General features: G+C 38.0%; 1 protein-coding gene across 1 annotated transcript in view; it reads left to right on the forward strand.

Moving 5' to 3' along the window:
* LOC148652365 (uncharacterized) overlaps window positions 1-18,266 on the forward strand; it is an 81,578-nt gene that overhangs the window by 35,322 nt on the left and 27,990 nt on the right. The window contains exons 22-36 of the mRNA XM_088599072.1: window positions 129-182; window positions 878-931; window positions 1,701-1,745; window positions 2,736-2,789; window positions 3,243-3,287; window positions 4,743-4,796; window positions 5,457-5,510; window positions 6,329-6,382; window positions 6,919-6,972; window positions 7,773-7,826; window positions 10,333-10,377; window positions 11,009-11,053; window positions 14,707-14,814; window positions 15,485-15,538; window positions 17,011-17,064. Of these exons, the coding sequence (XP_088455198.1) occupies window positions 129-182; window positions 878-931; window positions 1,701-1,745; window positions 2,736-2,789; window positions 3,243-3,287; window positions 4,743-4,796; window positions 5,457-5,510; window positions 6,329-6,382; window positions 6,919-6,972; window positions 7,773-7,826; window positions 10,333-10,377; window positions 11,009-11,053; window positions 14,707-14,814; window positions 15,485-15,538; window positions 17,011-17,064 (828 nt within the window). The remainder of the gene's footprint in view (window positions 1-128; window positions 183-877; window positions 932-1,700; window positions 1,746-2,735; window positions 2,790-3,242; window positions 3,288-4,742; window positions 4,797-5,456; window positions 5,511-6,328; window positions 6,383-6,918; window positions 6,973-7,772; window positions 7,827-10,332; window positions 10,378-11,008; window positions 11,054-14,706; window positions 14,815-15,484; window positions 15,539-17,010; window positions 17,065-18,266) is intronic.

An 18,266-nucleotide genomic window follows, 5' to 3' on the forward strand; every position in this document is an offset into this window, starting at 1 on the left:
AACAACATTTGAAAACCATTATATACAGTATGTAGTTATCACGACAAATCTAAGAAATCTGTATATGTGACTTAATTGGGCTGTATTTTGGTTTTATTTGGACTGTATTACTGTCTGTCCTTTCTTAGGGCTACGAAGGGATAATGGGAGAGCCTGGAAAAATTGGACAAGATGGCCCAAAGGTAAGATTCCAATTGTTCTGTAGATGTTATGTTACCCAATGTAAAAAAATAGCACATTTCTGAAATAAACAGTAACAATCTAGATGATTTTGTGGTTTTGATACTTCAGTTATTCTGTTTAATAATCCTGTAAGCACTTGAAAGAGTTGGGCCAATGTCATAGCCACATTGTGAGACCAATCTGATTACACACATATAGTATTAACTTGCAGGTTAGGAGGTGCAGTTCAGTTAATACATTTCAAAAACAGTATTTGAACCTCTAATGTTTAGCAGCTGCCTTCAGTGCCACTGACTTATTTTCCAGGGAATTCATTGGTCAAAGCAGTGTTCATAGAAAGACACAACCAAGTATGGATTACAGAGAACCCAAACTGCTCACTGACTGTATACGTAGCAACATTCGCAGTCCAAACAATTAAGCCTTTAAGATCTCAAATAAAATAAAGCAAGGTGTTGGTAGTTCATCTTCCCAAAAGAGTAATGGGCACATCTCCATATCAGTATACAGAGGACAGACCCTATTAATCTGAACTGGGTATGGGTATATCTGACTGTAATTTGGGATAATAAAAGGGAAGATATTATCCTTTTAATTTTCCTTCCATGTATTTTGGTTATGGTTGATGTACTGTAAAAAGGAATATTCTACAAACCTATGCAACAATACTGTATGTTTAATTCTGCTTGTGTAGGGTGACAGAGGTCTCCCTGGTTTGCAAGGATTGCCAGGAGCCAAGGGCAATAAGGTAGGTACTCATGCATATTTGTTTCTGCTGTGGCTGATCAATAGGCGAAACATCCCTGTTGGAAACTACTAAGAAAAACCCTCTTATCGTTTAACCATTTCTGCTTTAAACAAAATAGTTTTCTCTGACCTTACAAGTTTTTACTATTTAGCTCCACCAATAAATTACTTCAGTCAGAGTGCAGGTTGTGCCCTATTCCCTATAGAAAACTGTTTCAGATCTGGGCTATGCCATGGAATCCCACAAAAGCTGCGGACTCTTGGCCGAGCGCTGCAGATGACGAGCGGGTTTGAAGTGGGTCTCCAGTGAGGCGCCGTGTGATCTTGTGTTTTTTATTAGTGAGAACTGCTTGAGCCAACATTTGTTGACTTGTCTCCGATGCTTGGTGCTGTGTGTCTTTCTGTATGAAAAGATGAGGATGGCTTGATAGTGCATGTTCCAGTGATTTCAGACATTCGTCATGGTCACCTCTTCTGTTTAGGTTTGAGCAAGTGGGTCCATCGCTGGTCCTGGAGGGTTGGTGTGTCTGTTGGTTTTCATTCAAACTCTGCTCTTAATAAGTTAAACCAGCCAGTTAGTCTTACTAGAACAATTTACCATCTTCTCCTAGTTCTTCGGATGCTGCTGCTCCTTCAAATAGACTTTGAGAGTCTGCAGACACACCAGCCCTCCAGGACTAGGACTTTAAACTCCAATTTTGATTATTATTCATTTTAACACAGAAGGGCCTGGATTTTGTTCATTTAGCATTTTGTTTGTTTCCAAACAGGGCCGCACTGGTCGTGGAGGTTTTGCTGGGTTGCCTGGCTCTATGGTAAGACTGGTGGAAAAAAATATAAACACCAGCAATATACATCAATCAATTTTGTAACTGAGGGTCACAGCAAAGGCATTGCATGGCATGCACAGACACAAACACGCTCACACCAGGGCCAGTTTCCCCAGAAGCCAGTTAACCTAACAGTATACCTTTGGACTTTGGGAAGAAACCAAAGCATGCAGAGGAAGCCCAAGCAAACATGGGGAAAACATATAAACTCAAAGCAGATAACACCCCAGGTCTAGATTTGAGTGCAGGACCCCAACACTGAGAGCAGCAATGCTAACCAGTGCACCACTGTACTGCCATACCTAGAATAGAAATATTAATTGTATTTATCATTCAGTTTCAAAGGTCACTTACTGCAAAGAAGAGTTTGGTATTCAGTTGCCTTATATTTTAGATATTAGATAATATTCTTTATGATTTTTAGCCATCAGCTATATATTACAGATACCAGAAAAGTTTTTTTCGTTTAGAATTTAAAACCTCTATTGGTTTGAAAAAAAACATGACAATGGCTGAAACTTCTACCTCAGCACTTTGCTTTTAATTTTGAAACAATGCAAGGGTGAGCATTTCAGGCAAGGGATGAAACTGAGACTTTCAGCTTTCACTGTCTATTAAACTTCACAGCCCTATCTGAGCTTCAAAGTGACAGGAATGTAGAAGGTCCATCATTTTCATGTGAGGTCCGAGGTCACATATCATACCATTGGCCAATTCACTGATATTCACTCCTGTTATTATATGGTAGATGTGGAATCTAGCTCTGTCACTTACGACTTTGTACAGCACACAATCACACCTGACCAGGGAGACTAGATTGTCACCAACAGACCAGAACCCAAACTGAATCATCCAGAAGCAACCAAACCTGTTCATTATAAAAGCATGTGCAGGAGCTATTTCATCTGTGACTGTGAAGAACAGTGAATGCTGGAAAGTTGGTTTCCCTGACACTATTTCCTTTTATATCTCCAGGGACAGAGGGGAAACCTGGGAGTAGAAGGATCACAAGGAGAACCTGGTATCAAGGTTCCTGCATACTTAAACTTTTAATTTTTTGGGATAAATTGTCTGGCAAGATCCCAATGTGGAGTTTGAAACGTTTTCAATGCCACTGGCGATAAGAGAGGTTAAAAAACACTGAGTCGATTTGCTCTGAGCTCATCTAAATGTCTCTGTCATGTATTTGTATCATTCATTTACAGTACGTCATTTTGACTTTAGTGTAAATAGATTTGCATTAGAAACTCATCTCATTCTCTACCTCATTGAGAAATAACAGTGAACTGTTTTCAATGCCCGACAAAATGGGCAATTAAACTCTCATCTCTCTAAACCCTAAACTCTAGTAACTCAAAGTGAAAAGAATATGGTTCGTCTTTCAGGCAATCTCAGATCTTGGCTTCTGTGTTTGACATGAAAGGCTGTTTCCTGTTGTCAGCCTGTACAAGACCTTGTTTGAAACATCGCATTTGTTTTCAGGGAAGAGTAGGACCTCCAGGGAACCCTGGACACAAGGGGCTCAAGGTACATATTTTTTTAATTTGATACATTTTTCTGTTTGCTTAAGAGATTTCAGAAAACATTCATTAATTCAAATTTGTTTCTATATTGAAGATTTAAGTACTGTGCTGTGCAACAAAGTACTGCAGTAGACTACAGATTATTACACTAATGGAAATTACTGTACAATCAAAGGAAAAAGTATTTATACAATGCAAGTATAGTAATAAATTAATATATTTTATGAAAGGTTGCCTAAAATAATATTATGTTGACATGCTACAATATCATTAGTTGTAAAGGGCAGGAAGTGTCACACTGCCTCAAGGTCTATGTAATCCTTGGCAGTGTTGTCATTACAGGGTTTAAGATGTGTAAACAGATTGGTTTCTGCAAGGGAAATTTCAATTTACAGGAATATCTCAAACATCAAAGCTTTAGCTAACGACTTCTTCTCCAAATGAATTTGCTTTATCCTTTCATTCCTCGGGAAAGATGCTTATAAATTTGCCCGCTCTGAATTTATTTTTGCTGGTTCAGCAGGACGTGTTTAAACTTTAATTGAAACATCAAACCATTGCTTTCAAGAAGTTTGTGTTTCCAATAGAATTTCCTTCTAATTACTGGCCTGCATGTATATCTCAGTTTTCATGACCAATAGAGATACATAAAAAAAACACTGAACAAGTTCTCTCTTGAGGTCCACATTAATGCCATGGACTACCAACTAGGAGAGATTATACTGAAATATTAAGTTAGTTTATCTTCAGATAAAAAATCTGATTTTATTAATTCACCATATGAGATATTATAGAGAAATAATTGTGTAATATCTAATGGAAACACATCAGGAATAGTCTGATATTTGCTTCTAAAAATTCTGATCATGAAATGATTCACTACAAGTTCATTAAGAGGATGTACTGTATTTCATCCCACATAAGACATTTTTATCTGATTCCCAGAGTTGTACATTGTGTAATAATGTAATGGAAATTCTTTAACCAAATTTGGGGATACCTGGAGGTCCACAAGTTTTGGAAAAAAAAATAAACCTGTTCTGTGATGATATCCCCTGTTCACCACAGTTACCTTTACTGAATGATAATTCATCTTTGAAACTTTCTGTATTGCGAGCACGGATATGGTTTGCAGGTACTATGGCTGTAACAAAACTGACAGCATAGCTTTGGCTGACTTCTGGTGCTTTCCCTTGGTGTCAGTGTGTTTTTCTGCTTCTGGAACTTTCCACAGCCTGTATCTATGGTGCTAAAAAAATAGATCATGGGAGTCACCAATTATCTTATTAAAATCATTATTTTAGTTTTTGTATCTATTAATTTAATGTTTGTTTTTCTCCCTACTTTAGGAGTGGGTTGCCATTTTTTGGTGGGGATGGAAGGGGTGGAAGCTAGGAGTGATTTCATTTTGTTCTTCATTCTGATTGCTATTTTTTCACTGTTTATAAAAACAATTCAGGGACTTCAAGGTCATCCTGGTAGTCGTGGCTTTGATGGGACACATGGAGCCATGGTAAGGATCTTTTCTTACTTGACATTTTTTCAAAATCCCATAATAGTTTTGCTGTGTAGGTTTTCTGTTACAGTTTCATCCTTTTGGAATATGTAGCTTAAATGTGGCTGAGGAGCTTTACTAGATAAACGTAGAACTTGAGGATAATAAAACGCCTAAAAGAAAAATGACACTTTTCATCCTGTTCTTGAATGTTCTCTCAGTCTTGAAAATGAAATCCATGCATCTACAAACTATTCACATGATATTACTTAAATGTAACGCTGTGCTTTTGAGAAGCGCTGATTCCCATAGAACAGACCTGCTACCTTTCATGTGTGTTCTAAGTGAGACACACTGTATTAAGTTTAGCTTTTCTTGATTTGATATGGGTCACCCATCAACTGGTTTTGTGTTTTCAGTGCTTATTTTACAGTGATATATCTCCCCTTGAAATACAGTTATCAGTGATTGCATGTTTACTAGATTTCCATTAAGCAAAATTGATTATTCATCCTTATGAGTATGTCTTCTGATATTTTGTCAATAAAAAATATATGGTTAAAAACATTCTGTAATAAGTTAATAAATATATTGTTTATCACATCATATGCTGTTTATACACATACAACCTACAGCTTAAGGTAAATATGTCAAAGGTTTAGTTGTCCTTTCTTCAAGGGTCCTGCTGGTGAACCAGGAATTAGAGGGGAACTGGGAGCCCAAGGACCTAAGGTAGGTCTTTAATTTGATGAAGTGTTTCCAGTCTGGTGATCACAAGTGACCAGGAGATTTCAAGCACTGGCACCCAATTAGCTGGGATGGGCCTGAGACGGACAAGATATCCTTAATTTTGACACCTGTCACGTGTCTGGACTTTTGAGGTTGAGGTGCTGACAGTGGCAGCTTCATCACTCCTCCAGTGGATGCTCATTCTCCTATACTATAAGACTAACACCTCTGACAAGTGTCCTCTATTGAGGACAAGAAGTGTGGTCACATTTACTCACCTGTGCTGCACAAGGGTATAGGTATAAGCCAGCCTAACAATACTAAATGTGAGAGGAGGTATATACAAAATTAAAGTGGTATGATAGGTGATTTTAAGTTATTATACTGTTTTGCTTTTCTGTTTTTATTTTGTCTACTTCAAAAGCTTTGCCCAGTTGACTTCTACCATATGGACAACTACAAAGAAAGGCTTAGAACATAAAGAAAGGCCACTTGGCCTGATGACCTGTTACATTTTAGTTAATAGAGTAGATCCAAGGGTCTCATCCAGCTGTTTCTAGAAGGAAGCCAAGGTATCAGCTTCAAAAATGAGACTGGATAACTTGTTTAATACTTCCACAACATAACTTACAATTTACTCTTTTGGTAAAGAAGTGCCTCCTGTTCTTGGTTTTAAATGCACTGCCATGTAGTTTCCACTTCTGCCTCCTGTTTCACTCACTGTTGATTTTGATGGAATTCACAGGCTTGTAGGTTCTATTGTTCAGGTCAAAGCTCAGACCTCAAGCTAACAAGCCTTTTCACTTCTCTGCATCTCTTAGGGCATCGCAGGGAAGACAGGCGCTCCAGGGAAACAAGGAACTGTTGGAAACAGTGTAGGTACACTATGAAAGAGAAACATGAATATTACACAAACCATTTTAGGCCTTTAAAAAATGGCTTAGTTTTGCCGTTGCTATTTTATTGTTACTATGAGACACCTTCTGCTATCAATTTAAACTACTGTTGGTGATTCCTAGAGGAAACCAGAGGAGTTTAGAAATCATTTAGAAAGTTACAAGGGCATGTTCATGTAATTATAAGCATAACAATGTAAATGTATAAAAAACTGCAAATCGGTTTTGGATTGATAAATATACCTAAGGGACGGGATACTCAATAATTTGTAGTTCATAGTTCATGATTATTGAATCCATGATGTATGTCAGCACAAGTTCTTATAACCTGCTGGTCTATCAACTCAATATGAGTCGTTCAAAACAGATCCTGCCTTTCACACAGAACTCAGGCATGAAAAAACAGGTGTTTGTTTTGAGTTACCCCAGTAGATTCCCAGTACAGTGGATTAGCTGCATGACGTCAGGACTGACTGTGAGGATGTCCCAGAGTAACTGAACCTGTCTCTCTGTAGGGAGATCCTGGAGGAAGAGGGGTCCGTGGTGCACCAGGGAGGCCAGGGCCCCCAGTGAGTTTTTGGGAATCAAATTGCAAAAATATACACCTCCTACATAATGCATGTGGCACAGCTTTTAAGTAGCTTTGGCAGTGGAATCTTCTCAGTAATAGTTAAGTAGTGCTTTGTTCCATATCTGAGTGGGCTGTTACTTAACATCCACCTAAAGCACACCACATATTATCCTTTCGTCTGTATCATGGTTTGTTATTTTTTTACTATAATTAAATATACTGTTTGACAGGCCTTTTACAATGGCAGCAGTAATACTAATTTGTAATTCAAGTTTATCTACTTTCACAAGGCAAGGTAAACCAGGCTGGTAAGTAACAGGAAGGAAGACCTCTTGCTCAAATCCAGCTTGCGGCAGTAGGCGGCATTGATGGATCAGTAGGCATAATTTCCCTCTCTATGCCCTCATACGGTGCTGGGGAATACTGTGCTGCTGGAGGTGCTATTCTTCAGATGACATTTTAAACAAAGACGTATAAAACCAGCTTGGTCATGAAAGCTCCCTGATGCTTCTTGAATGAGGATCCCCTTTAATTCAAGTAGTGACATATTTTTAATTTTGTCTTCCAAAAGTCATCCATGTGGGCAAATGAAGTGGGTCCATGCAGATAGCACCCCAGGTCTGAAACTGAACCCAGGACCCCAGCATTATTAGTAGTAGTAGTGGTGGTGGTGGTGGTGGTGGTTAGTTGGGTATCTTGTCCTTTTTTTATAGTTGTTAGTGTACCTATTATTTTAGGTTTGGTACATACATTGTTTAAATCCAGTCTTGTGGTTTGCTGTGTTTTGTTTCCTTTTAGGGTGTGAAGGGTAAAGCTGGTCCTCCTGGGTTTCCTGGGAGTCCTGGGCCAAAGGTAATAACAGCAAATTACACAATAAATATAAGAGAGTGGTTAGAGGTGAAGCAAAACGGTCATTAAAAAAATGGAGCAGACACACACAAAACTTAAATAAAAGCCTTCCAGGAAAGATAGGTTTTGAGTTTCGACTTAAATGCACTCAGGGTACGTGACTCTCTCATATCCTTGAGGGTTGAATTCCAGAGCTGTGGCGCATAGCAAGAGAAAGGCCCTGTTACCCATAGAATATAAATGAGCTTGGGGCACATATACTGCAGAAGAACAGAGTCAGAACAAAGGTTGGAAAGCAGGGAGCAGACAGACAATACGTCAGACAGGTACTGAGGTGTCAAGTCATGTAGACCCTTATGGCATGAGGGTAGTGAATTCAACTTGAGAACTGACAGATAGCCATTGCTAGGATTCCAAGACAGGTATAATGTGATTACTTGAACACAACTTTGTCAGTACTCTGGCTGCCAAATTCTGAATACATAGGAGTTCTGCCAGCAGCCATATCACCTTGCAATGCACAACTGGCAACCCGCTGAAGTTAAGCAGTTGTGAGCCTGGTCAGTACCTGGATGGAAGATCTCCCGGGAAACACTAAGGTTGCTGCTGAAAAGGATATTAGAGGGGCCTGTAGGGGGCGCTCACTCTGCTGTCTATGTATGTCCAAATGCCCCAGTACAGTGATGGAGACACTAAACTGTAAAAAGGCACCGTCCTTTGGATGACACTTAAAACTGAGGTCCTGACTCTCTCACAGGGTGTTTCTCGAAGAGTAGGGGTGTTACCCCAGCATCCTGGCTACATTTCCCATTGGTCCTTACTAATCATGGCCTCCCAATAATCCCCATCTATGAATTGGCTTCATCACTCTATTCTCCTCCCCACTGATAGCTGATGTGTGGTGAGCGTACGGGTGCACGCTGGCTGTTGTTGCATCATCCATGTGGGTGTACACATTGGAGGTGGTGGAGGGGAGTCCCCATTACCTGTAAAGTGCTTTGAGTGGTGTGTCCAGAAAAGTGCTATATAAATGTCAGGTTTTTTTTTTCTCAGTGTGGATTTAGATAGCTCAGAGAGTAGGGTATTGGAATAATCAAGTTTCTCTGCTACGGTCAAAGACAACATAGAATGTATTCTGGCAATATTTCTGAAATGGAATAATAATGTTGTTACAATGTTCTGCACATAAGGGTCAAAAGTCAAGCTAGGATCAAATATCACCCCTACATTCATCAAATTCTATTGTAATTCAAGCACAGTCCCATCCACAGATAGGGCTTTACGTAGGTGATTGGAGGTACCAAGTAGGATGCCATTAGAGTTTAAGTGAAGGAAATTGTGAGTCATCCATCAAGTATAGTCCACTTCCAGTGGATAAATAATAATAGCATTCTGTAACACATTCTCATTTTTAGCTTGCAGAATTGAAAAAGAACATAAGAAAGCCTACACACAAGAGGAGGGCATTCGGCCCGTTTAGCCCATTTAGTAGTTAATCTGTTAGGTTGACTTCGTCATTGCCTTTTGAGGGTTTTGGATACTCGGGTCAGGCCATCTCAGAATCATGTCTGTTCAAGACTGAAAAGGTTTGGTTTCTTCAGCCTGTCAGTGTAGAACAGTCCTCGCAGTCCAAGAATGTATCTGGTTGCTCCTTTCTGGATGGACAATATTGACCAAAAAAGTTGTGTACAATATTCTAAATGGGGCATTATTACGTTTCCCCATATTGTCTAGAAAATGTAGATAATGTTAACACAAACCCCTAAGTGTTATTCTTAAGGAGCCTCTTTTAGCTCCGCATTTTGCATTATGCCTTTAAATTTTTAATCCTGCACACAAAACCCTGCAACTGTGGATATTACAGATCAACTATCAGGTTTTAGCCAATTCTTGAATTTTATCTGTTTCTTTTTTAAATGTATTTACCACTTATCTATACCCTCTGTTTTCTATATATGTTTTACTTTTATTAATCTGGCAGTTGGTTTTTCTTAAGTAAAAACTTCAGAACAATCTTTAATGTTTTAATATTATTTAATATTTTATGAAGAAATTCTCAATCCAAACACTTGTTTCCCTGAATTCCTACCACCTGTTGTTGCTTATTCAAAGGACTCTAACAAGATTGTTAGGCGAGCTCTACCTTTTACAGCCACTTTTACTTGTTCCTTAAGATATGCTGTGCTGTCACATTACTTGATGGCTTGGAAATTCGAATATTTTAAAAGACAGAAAAAGAGCATAATAAAAAAGACGCTTCTATGTTTCAATGCAATTGTGAAATTCTTAAAACATGCCTTATACTTTACGTTAGGGTGTAAGAGAAAGGTCTGTAGAGATTTTTCCTGAAATACATGACTCTAGCATATTCTGACACAGACTCAGATATCCTACTAGTTTGTTTGAATTAATATATCAGTCTTTCCCCATCAGCTCAGTGTTGTGAAATAACATAATAACTTACTTGTAATAACATGACTTAATAACACATCTCCCACTGTCTCTGTAGGGAGAACGGGGAGCTGAGGGACCAAAAGGGAAGCCTGGTAGCCCAGTAAGTATCTGATAGATCTAGATGTTACATTATCATGACACAGAAGCAGTAGATCAAGTCCAAATCCATGGTAGATGTACCTGCCTTCAATTGCATGTGAATATTGTTTTATTTACTCATCTTCATCAATCCCATTAATCAGCCTGCTCATAATTGTTTTTTAATATATATTTTCATATCATATTGAGCAAATTCCAGTTATTTATAATAAAGGTATTACTGTGTTTATTGTGTACGTACAAATTGGGAGAGATTGCATCAAACCCTGCTTCCTGTTCCTTAAGGAATAATGCTGTATTTCTAGTAGCAAGAGGTCACACTTGTATGAAAAGGAGAATGGAAAAAGAAACTTCATAAAGTAATTATTTTGAGTGTATTTGAGTGAGAACAAATCAGAGGGTAGTTTGCACTAGAGCAGCATGTTTTGAAAATCTTCCAGTTGTTCCTTTATACTGAACAACGTACTCACTTGTCGAACACTGAATCCAGAAATTAACTGCTTCTGAATCATTTTACAAGCTTTCACCATATGTTTTTTTTTGCCAGGAAATTTTCAGAGCTGTTTTCATTTCTCTTTGACTATTTTTAGAGGCTGCGTGATTTCTTACTCTGTCATCTTTTCCTGTTCTAGGGCAAACAAGGCATGCCTGGTCCAAGAGGATACAAAGGAGCTCCCGTAAGGAACCAGCAGATTACTACTGCAGCTCAGTAGCTCCTTAGAATAACTGTACCTGGGTTGTCTTATCCAGGGTATAAAATGGACAGTTGATCTCAGAGGCCACTTGTTCAAATCCAGCATCTTCTAAGTCCTGCAAGCTGCATTTGAATCCTTAGTATCTAAAAGAAATTGGCCAATTGGAATTGGATATGACAAAGTGGGTTGCAATCCTCAATTTCACACACCAAGTGGACCTATGTGTTGATTAGATGCTTGATGAGATTGTGTATCAGAAAGTGTTATACGTCTTATTGAGAGGAGACAGTCAACTGGCAATGTGAAATAAGACACAGAAATTTCCCATTAAGCTTCCTTTGTTACTCACAGATTCTTTGTGTGTAGTTTTTCACAATCTGAAGTCCACTGTGAATCCTAAAATGCAAATGAGTCACACACACATCGCTTATACAGTGCCTTGGAAAAGCAGGGGGGATTGAAGTTGCACTTTGAAGTTGCAATTAATGTTATGCAATATACAGAACCAGAACATTCAACAAAAATGGAAATGGCATGCATAAGCAGTCAAACACTTTGCTGTAGCAAACATTAATATGAATATGATATGAATATGAATATGAATTTTGAAAATTTCAACCATGAATATTAAAGAGCTGTCAAAACACATCAGTAATATAGTTGTAGAAAGGCACAGATCAGTAGGATGAGAAAATTTTAAAGACCATAAATATTTCTAAAAATTGAGAATGCTGAAGTCGATCATCAAGGAATGCCTACATCAGTTTGTATCTTCAAGAAACTGGTTAAGAATGCCACACAGAGGCCACTGGTGACCTTAAAAGAGTTACAGAGTTGAGTGGATGAGTAGTCTTTGGGTCAACACTATCCTAGTCAACAAAGGGGACTTGTGTAAATCTGAAAAAAAAACATCTGAAATCCCACATGGAGTTTATAACCATGTTCCTACATGATGCAACAACTTGTGGCAAAAGTTTTTTTGGTCAGACAAGTCAAAATTGTAAGTTTTTGGCCTAAAAAATACATAAAGTATGATGCCAGAACAACATATAACTATATCATTCTGAAAGTCACAACTGGCATCCTGTCCAGTTATCCTGGTCAGTCGGATGAGGGACTTCCTGGGAAAGTTAAGTTTGCTGCTGAAAGAAGTGTTAGTGGGATTAGTAGAGGGTGCTCACCCTGTGGTGTGTATGGGTCTTAGTGCCCCACCCAGTAAAGTGATAGAGACATCATACTATAGAAAAAAAGGCTCAGTTTTTTAACTGAGATGTAGGGGTGTAACCCAGGTGTCCTGGCCAAATTTCTTCAGGCCTTTACTAATCATGGCATCCTAATAATCCCCAATTATGAATTGGCTTCATCACTCTGTTCTCCTCCCCACTGATAGCTGATGTGTGGTGAGCGTTTAGTGTATGTTGGCTGCTGTCACATCATCCAGGTGGATACTGCACATTGGTGGTGGTGGAGGGTAGTCCCCATTACCTGTAAATCGCTTTGCATGATGTTGGAAGCATTATGTCATAATTCTGTTTCTTATTAGCAAGGACTGGGAAGTTTGGCAATACTGATGGGAAAATAGAGCAAAGCTACTATACAGGCAAATCTTAGAGGAAAGCCTGCTTCAAACCAAGGCAAAAAGACTTGTTACTGTAATTGCTTCCAAAGATTTAACCACCAAATATTGATTTCACGGGTCAGAATATTCGTGCAATCAGTATATTGCAACTTTTTGTTTTTAGTTTTTCCTGACATTTACTATCATTTACCTTTAGAAGCTTTCAATTTGAGCTTTTGGGCTTTGGAGTAAAATGAAGGAGTTCAAGTAGGTAGCTGTGTCAGCATGCACAGGCTGCAAAGGTTTATTCCATTCTGAAAAGAAAAGAAACACTTCTTCAGATGTGACGAAGGCTCTGGGTGAAGGCTTCTTCACACACTAAGAAGGCTCCACAGCCAAAACGCTGTGTTTCTTTTCAGCATGCAATAAACCTTTACTTATTCCTTTTGAATAATATATTCAGTTTAGAAAATGTGCATGCATCATTTTGTAATTTCACAGAATATTCTTGCAAAGCGCTGTATATGTGAAGCTATAAATAGCACTTGGGCTCATGTACATCTCAGTGATATAACAAAGACAAAGAAGCAGAGGAGATGGGGAACACAGGTGTGACTCTCAGGCCCATTTGATTCATTTCAAATGACTTCTTCAGGCAGTAATTTGGAAGTCTAAAAGAGGTTAATAAATTGCCGGTGATAAAGAAACAGAGGTATGAGTAATGCTTTGTATTTACTTAATACTGAGGCCTGTCAACTTTAAAATTTCCACCGTTTATTTGTGGGACTTTTCTTTTGGGAAAATAAATATGCCAGCACAAATCTCAGTGTGGTTGGCATGTGTGGTCTGGAGGTCACCCAGGTCAGTGCAGGGGCTGCAGGAAACTGTGACAGACCACACACTATTCATAACCAAACAGGCAGTTCCAAAGCAGGAATAAATGCTAAATTTATTCCCAGGTTGTAAATGATATACGGTACAAAAAATTAATTTTGAAAGTAGGGTGTTTGGTATATGGTAATTAAATTTTGGCTTGCCATCTAATGGGTAAGGAGGACATCTATCCTTTATACATACTTTCAAGAATAATATATGGAGTAGGTGTAAGCAGCTGTTTTAAGAGCTTCATCTGTGAAGCTTCTTTGTCTACATTTTGTGGGTAATTTTCAGGTCTATTTTTAGGTACAGATATAGTCTGACATTGACAAATGACCTTTTCACAGGTCCTGTGTCAGGTCTGGCCTAATGGGAGCCCAGAATCTGAGAATCAATTTCTATTGGTAATTTAGAGAAGTGATTTTCAAAGCATTTCGAGAGAAAAGCTGAAAGAAAAAAATACCAAGCAGCATTCTTCATGATACACTATCATCAGAGTTTCTTAATTAAAAAAAAAAATCAAAACCACACTTTATGATATTATTGTAGGTGTTTGGAAGTAATGAATCCAAACTATGTGTTGAGATATTCCAGGCAAATAAAATCCAGTCGAATATCTAGCTGGTGCAATATTCAGAATACTCCTTCTGAATTGTTAGAAATGCACATGTATTATTTATTCTAGTGCTGTATGTAATGGGAGGCAAATTAGATTAGTTATTTACACCACAGAAGAAATGAACAGGAGAACTCATTGATATCACTGCAGCCCACTGCGCAGAAGAGTGGTTCTTTCTTTTAACTGTGGGCAACTGTGGGCAAAGTGCACTTTACAGAAAATGAATTAGGTTTTCAGTGTACCCACAGCTACCCTAAAATGAAAAATATGAAATGTGATTTTGTCATGACTGTGCATGCTGTCACTAGAAAATATTAATTTATGTACAAGCATTTTAAAACACTGTGAACACTGTGTAAAACACAAGTGAATCGGTATTTGGATTGCAATTCAGTGTATTAAAATATAGTTGAGTGTGGGACACTATAAAACACATGCTACGATCACAGCAGCCCTATTGGTCACATTTTAGTTCGACAAGATCACACATTCATAAGAAGCCTCTATGTTTTTCAGCTAAGATAAATTCTTAATTATATAATTATTACTTAATTTTTTGCATTTTCCTTTCTCATCTTTCAGGGCTTGCAGGGTAATATAGGACAGTGGGGGGGCATGGGCTTTCCCGGGTCCCCAGGAGACAAGGGTCCACCAGGTCTGAGAGGATCTCAAGGACCTCAAGGGCACCCTGTGAGTGCGCTTTCTTAAGGAGTGTTACTCCCACCACCTCTTTCTCCTCACCGAAACTTCAACAGAGGAAGACAGGACCGTTCACGAACAAGAGGGAGCCATTTGGCCCAATGACAATAATTATTATCGGTACCTGCTTTATCCAAGGATCTCATTCAGCAGTTTTTTTGAAAGAAGCCAGAGTATCAGTTTCACTAACATGACTGGGCAGTTTGTTCCGGACTCCCACAACCCTTTGGGTAAAGAAGTAACTCCTTTGCTTTTGTGGAACAAGACATGTTGACAATGCCAATACTGTACCTTGGCTTCTTTCAAGAAACAGCTGGATGAGATCCTTTGCTCAATTAACTATGAGCTAAAAGAAATACAATCTGATATAGTTCTAAATATCACGGTCATGAAGAAACAGATCATTTACACCATTAATAGACACATTTGCTAAATTGCTAATCACGTATAAATGTAGAAGGTAGGTCTTTTTTACTGGAAAAATGTATGATTGCATCTTCTATAGCTGATGGCACATACAAACCCAGGAACATCAAGAAAGACATGAAATAATAATTTTAAGGTCACAGTGAAACACGTGATGTTGTGCTTCAAAACAAACTGTTAGGTTGAACTTTCTAGCTGGTGTTATTTATTTGAACTGTAACATTCTTCCTTTTAGGGTAAAGATGGGTTTCCAGGGCCTGTAGGTCCACAGTCAGACAAAGGAGAGAAGGTAACCCTCCCCAGACAGCAATAATATATCTGACCTCACACACAAGAAAACATTACTTTGAATAGTAATATTGAATAGAATAGAAAAAGTAATTCTGTAAAGCTGGGCATCTTTTTCCTGACAACTACAACTCTTTGTATACATAAGTGCCTACTGTTGAGTTTTATATTCACTTAGTTTTATATGACATTATTTGTGTCCTCTGATTAATGTTTTAGATCTGATTTTGAAGCGGTGATTCTGTCAATACTTTTGAGAGTTCTGAATAGCTGTCCACTCACAATCCTCTCTGTTTGATGTTTAATAGATTAAATTATTTGATCATTTCACTGTAAGAAATTTTGCTGAACCAGTGACTACATCCTTGAGGGTTTTTTGGACCAATTTTTGTGTTTTGTATTCTTTGTATTCTACACATACAGTAATTCTTGGTAAAGTCTAATAAATTGATTATTCTTTTATAATGCAACATACCAGTGCAGTTGCATTACAGTGTGCTATAATGCAATACCAATTTAAATTCTGCATTTTAGCTCTCATTTTCTCCACATTGCAAAGAAGGCAAAAATAATCAATATTATAAATAAGGAATAAATAAGGAAAACAGTGGTCCTTGATTTGATCCCTGTTATACTCCACTAATTGCAGCATCCCATACCCAGAAATTTTTCAGTCTTTGCCTGTACTCTCTATTTTATCTACATTAACAAGTACATTGAATGTGTGTGATATTTATAGCTTTCAATTAAATAATTAGTGTTTTATGTGAAAAAGAATGAGAATCAAAATATGGCATATTGTATGTCCTGCTTGTATCCATTACTACTGTTGCATGTTCAAAGAAGTAACAAGTTTCTTAATCAAAACCATTTCTAATTCCATGCTGATTCTAACACAGCTGTGTTACATGAGACAGAATAGAGGCAAACATACTAATTTAATTCATACATGTGCCCATAAGGTTTGGTATGCTGCAATGTAAATCTCTATGTAGTACAGGAGTCATTGTTGACATAAAGAAAGATCTGGGTATGTGGTAGACAAAAATAAAAGGTTTATTAAAACATAAATTTTAAAAGCTGTCCTAAACAATTAGATGAAAGACCTGTGAAAGATTCTTCTTCTTGTCTAGTCCTAGAGAAGCACAAAAGTATCCATGTCATCTATGCTGTCAGTGTTGTAAATTAACTATGTACTTAATTAGTTTTACTGTTCAAGTATGACATAGGTCTTGAGCGCTTACAGAGTTAAAGAAAACTGGAACACAGCTTCACAACACTACTGCCACGACAAGGAAAGGTTAAAATTATTTTAAATCTCTTCTGAGATTAACACAGTATAAAAATGTGTTTTTTTCAAATTCAATGGAGACAATATCCCCCATCACTATCCATCCTAATTATACAAATCAGTCTAAAAAGATAAAGCAGCTGCATTTTATTTTCTGTTCTATTTTTCTGTTGTCCATGTAGGGCATGCGTGGACCTCCAGGAGAGAAGGGAGTTGCTGGTCTCGATGGTGAGGAGGTATATTGATCATACTATCCTTAACTAGTATGTACTAATGTACACCACTAATCCACATGTACCAGAACTCTATTGTCATTTTAAAGCTGTCCTCTAGAATACTCAGCAGAGTATAGAGCTGCCAGCTACCTGTTATTCTCTTTAGTGGTTAACATCTACCATTCCAAGATAACTTAAAATCCTTAAGCTAAGGATAGCTGACAAACAATACTAAGATCCAATGCAGAATTGTAAGCACAGCAAACCAGTTTGCTCCGAGTCTTTCTTGTATTCTTGTGTTGATTAATACTGGACTTTGACTGACTGGGCTGGTTTGACAAGTGGAATCCCCACTTTCTGCATCCATGTTCTTCCATATCTTGAATGGTGGTAATGTTTTAATTGCAGTGGCTACAAACATAAGAAAGGGAACTATTATCATTCCAACTGTCCTATACTTACTTAAAACTACATTGAGAGTGTCTGTCTTAAAATAGGCGCCTAAGTGGTAAATCTGTAAACTCCACTCAGCAGGCAGTTTGTACACATGGCTGTTGTTCCTAGCAAGATGTTACCAGGGGATGTTAAGCAAGGATTGACAATCCTTGTACTGGAGAGATATTGCATCTGCGGGATTTCCGTGTGTTTTGAAACACCAGCACCTGATACGAGGGAGATGTTTTTGCTTCAGAAAATTCTATTTAAGTCTGCACTGCTCATGGTAGAGTTTGTTCTATTAATCATTTACTGTTAGCATTAATACTAAGCAATTTACAACATCCAGGGGTTTAACTAGAAATTTGTAACCTATACAGCAGAGTCGCTTATTATACTTTAATAACTCCTCCAAAAGACAGAGCACAAGGGGTTTCAGTGACTCTCTTAGGATAACAGACATCGAGTGATTGATAGAGCTATGGCTTAGGCCAAGAATGAGACAGTTCTGGTAATGACTTTCCCGCAATGGAAAGTAAAGTGATCTCTGTTACCTCTGGTAACAAGCCCTTTACCTTAACCACAGGACCACCTACCCTGCAAACATTTAATTCAATTTCTTGATGAAAATTTACTTTTGAACTTATTTTCCATTGGATGGGACTCTCAGTGCAAAGCAGTGTTCTTAAACTTTACACATATATAAACACATTTTTTTCTTGAAAAGCTCGACTGCCAAACCTTGAAATTGGACACACTACATGTATACAGTAAGTACAGCACACTCA

Source organism: Lepisosteus platostomus, chromosome 11 (assembly GCF_059453375.1).
Source record: "Lepisosteus platostomus isolate fLepPlt1 chromosome 11, fLepPlt1.hap1, whole genome shotgun sequence".
NCBI classification, from domain to species: Eukaryota; Metazoa; Chordata; class Actinopteri; order Semionotiformes; family Lepisosteidae; genus Lepisosteus; species Lepisosteus platostomus.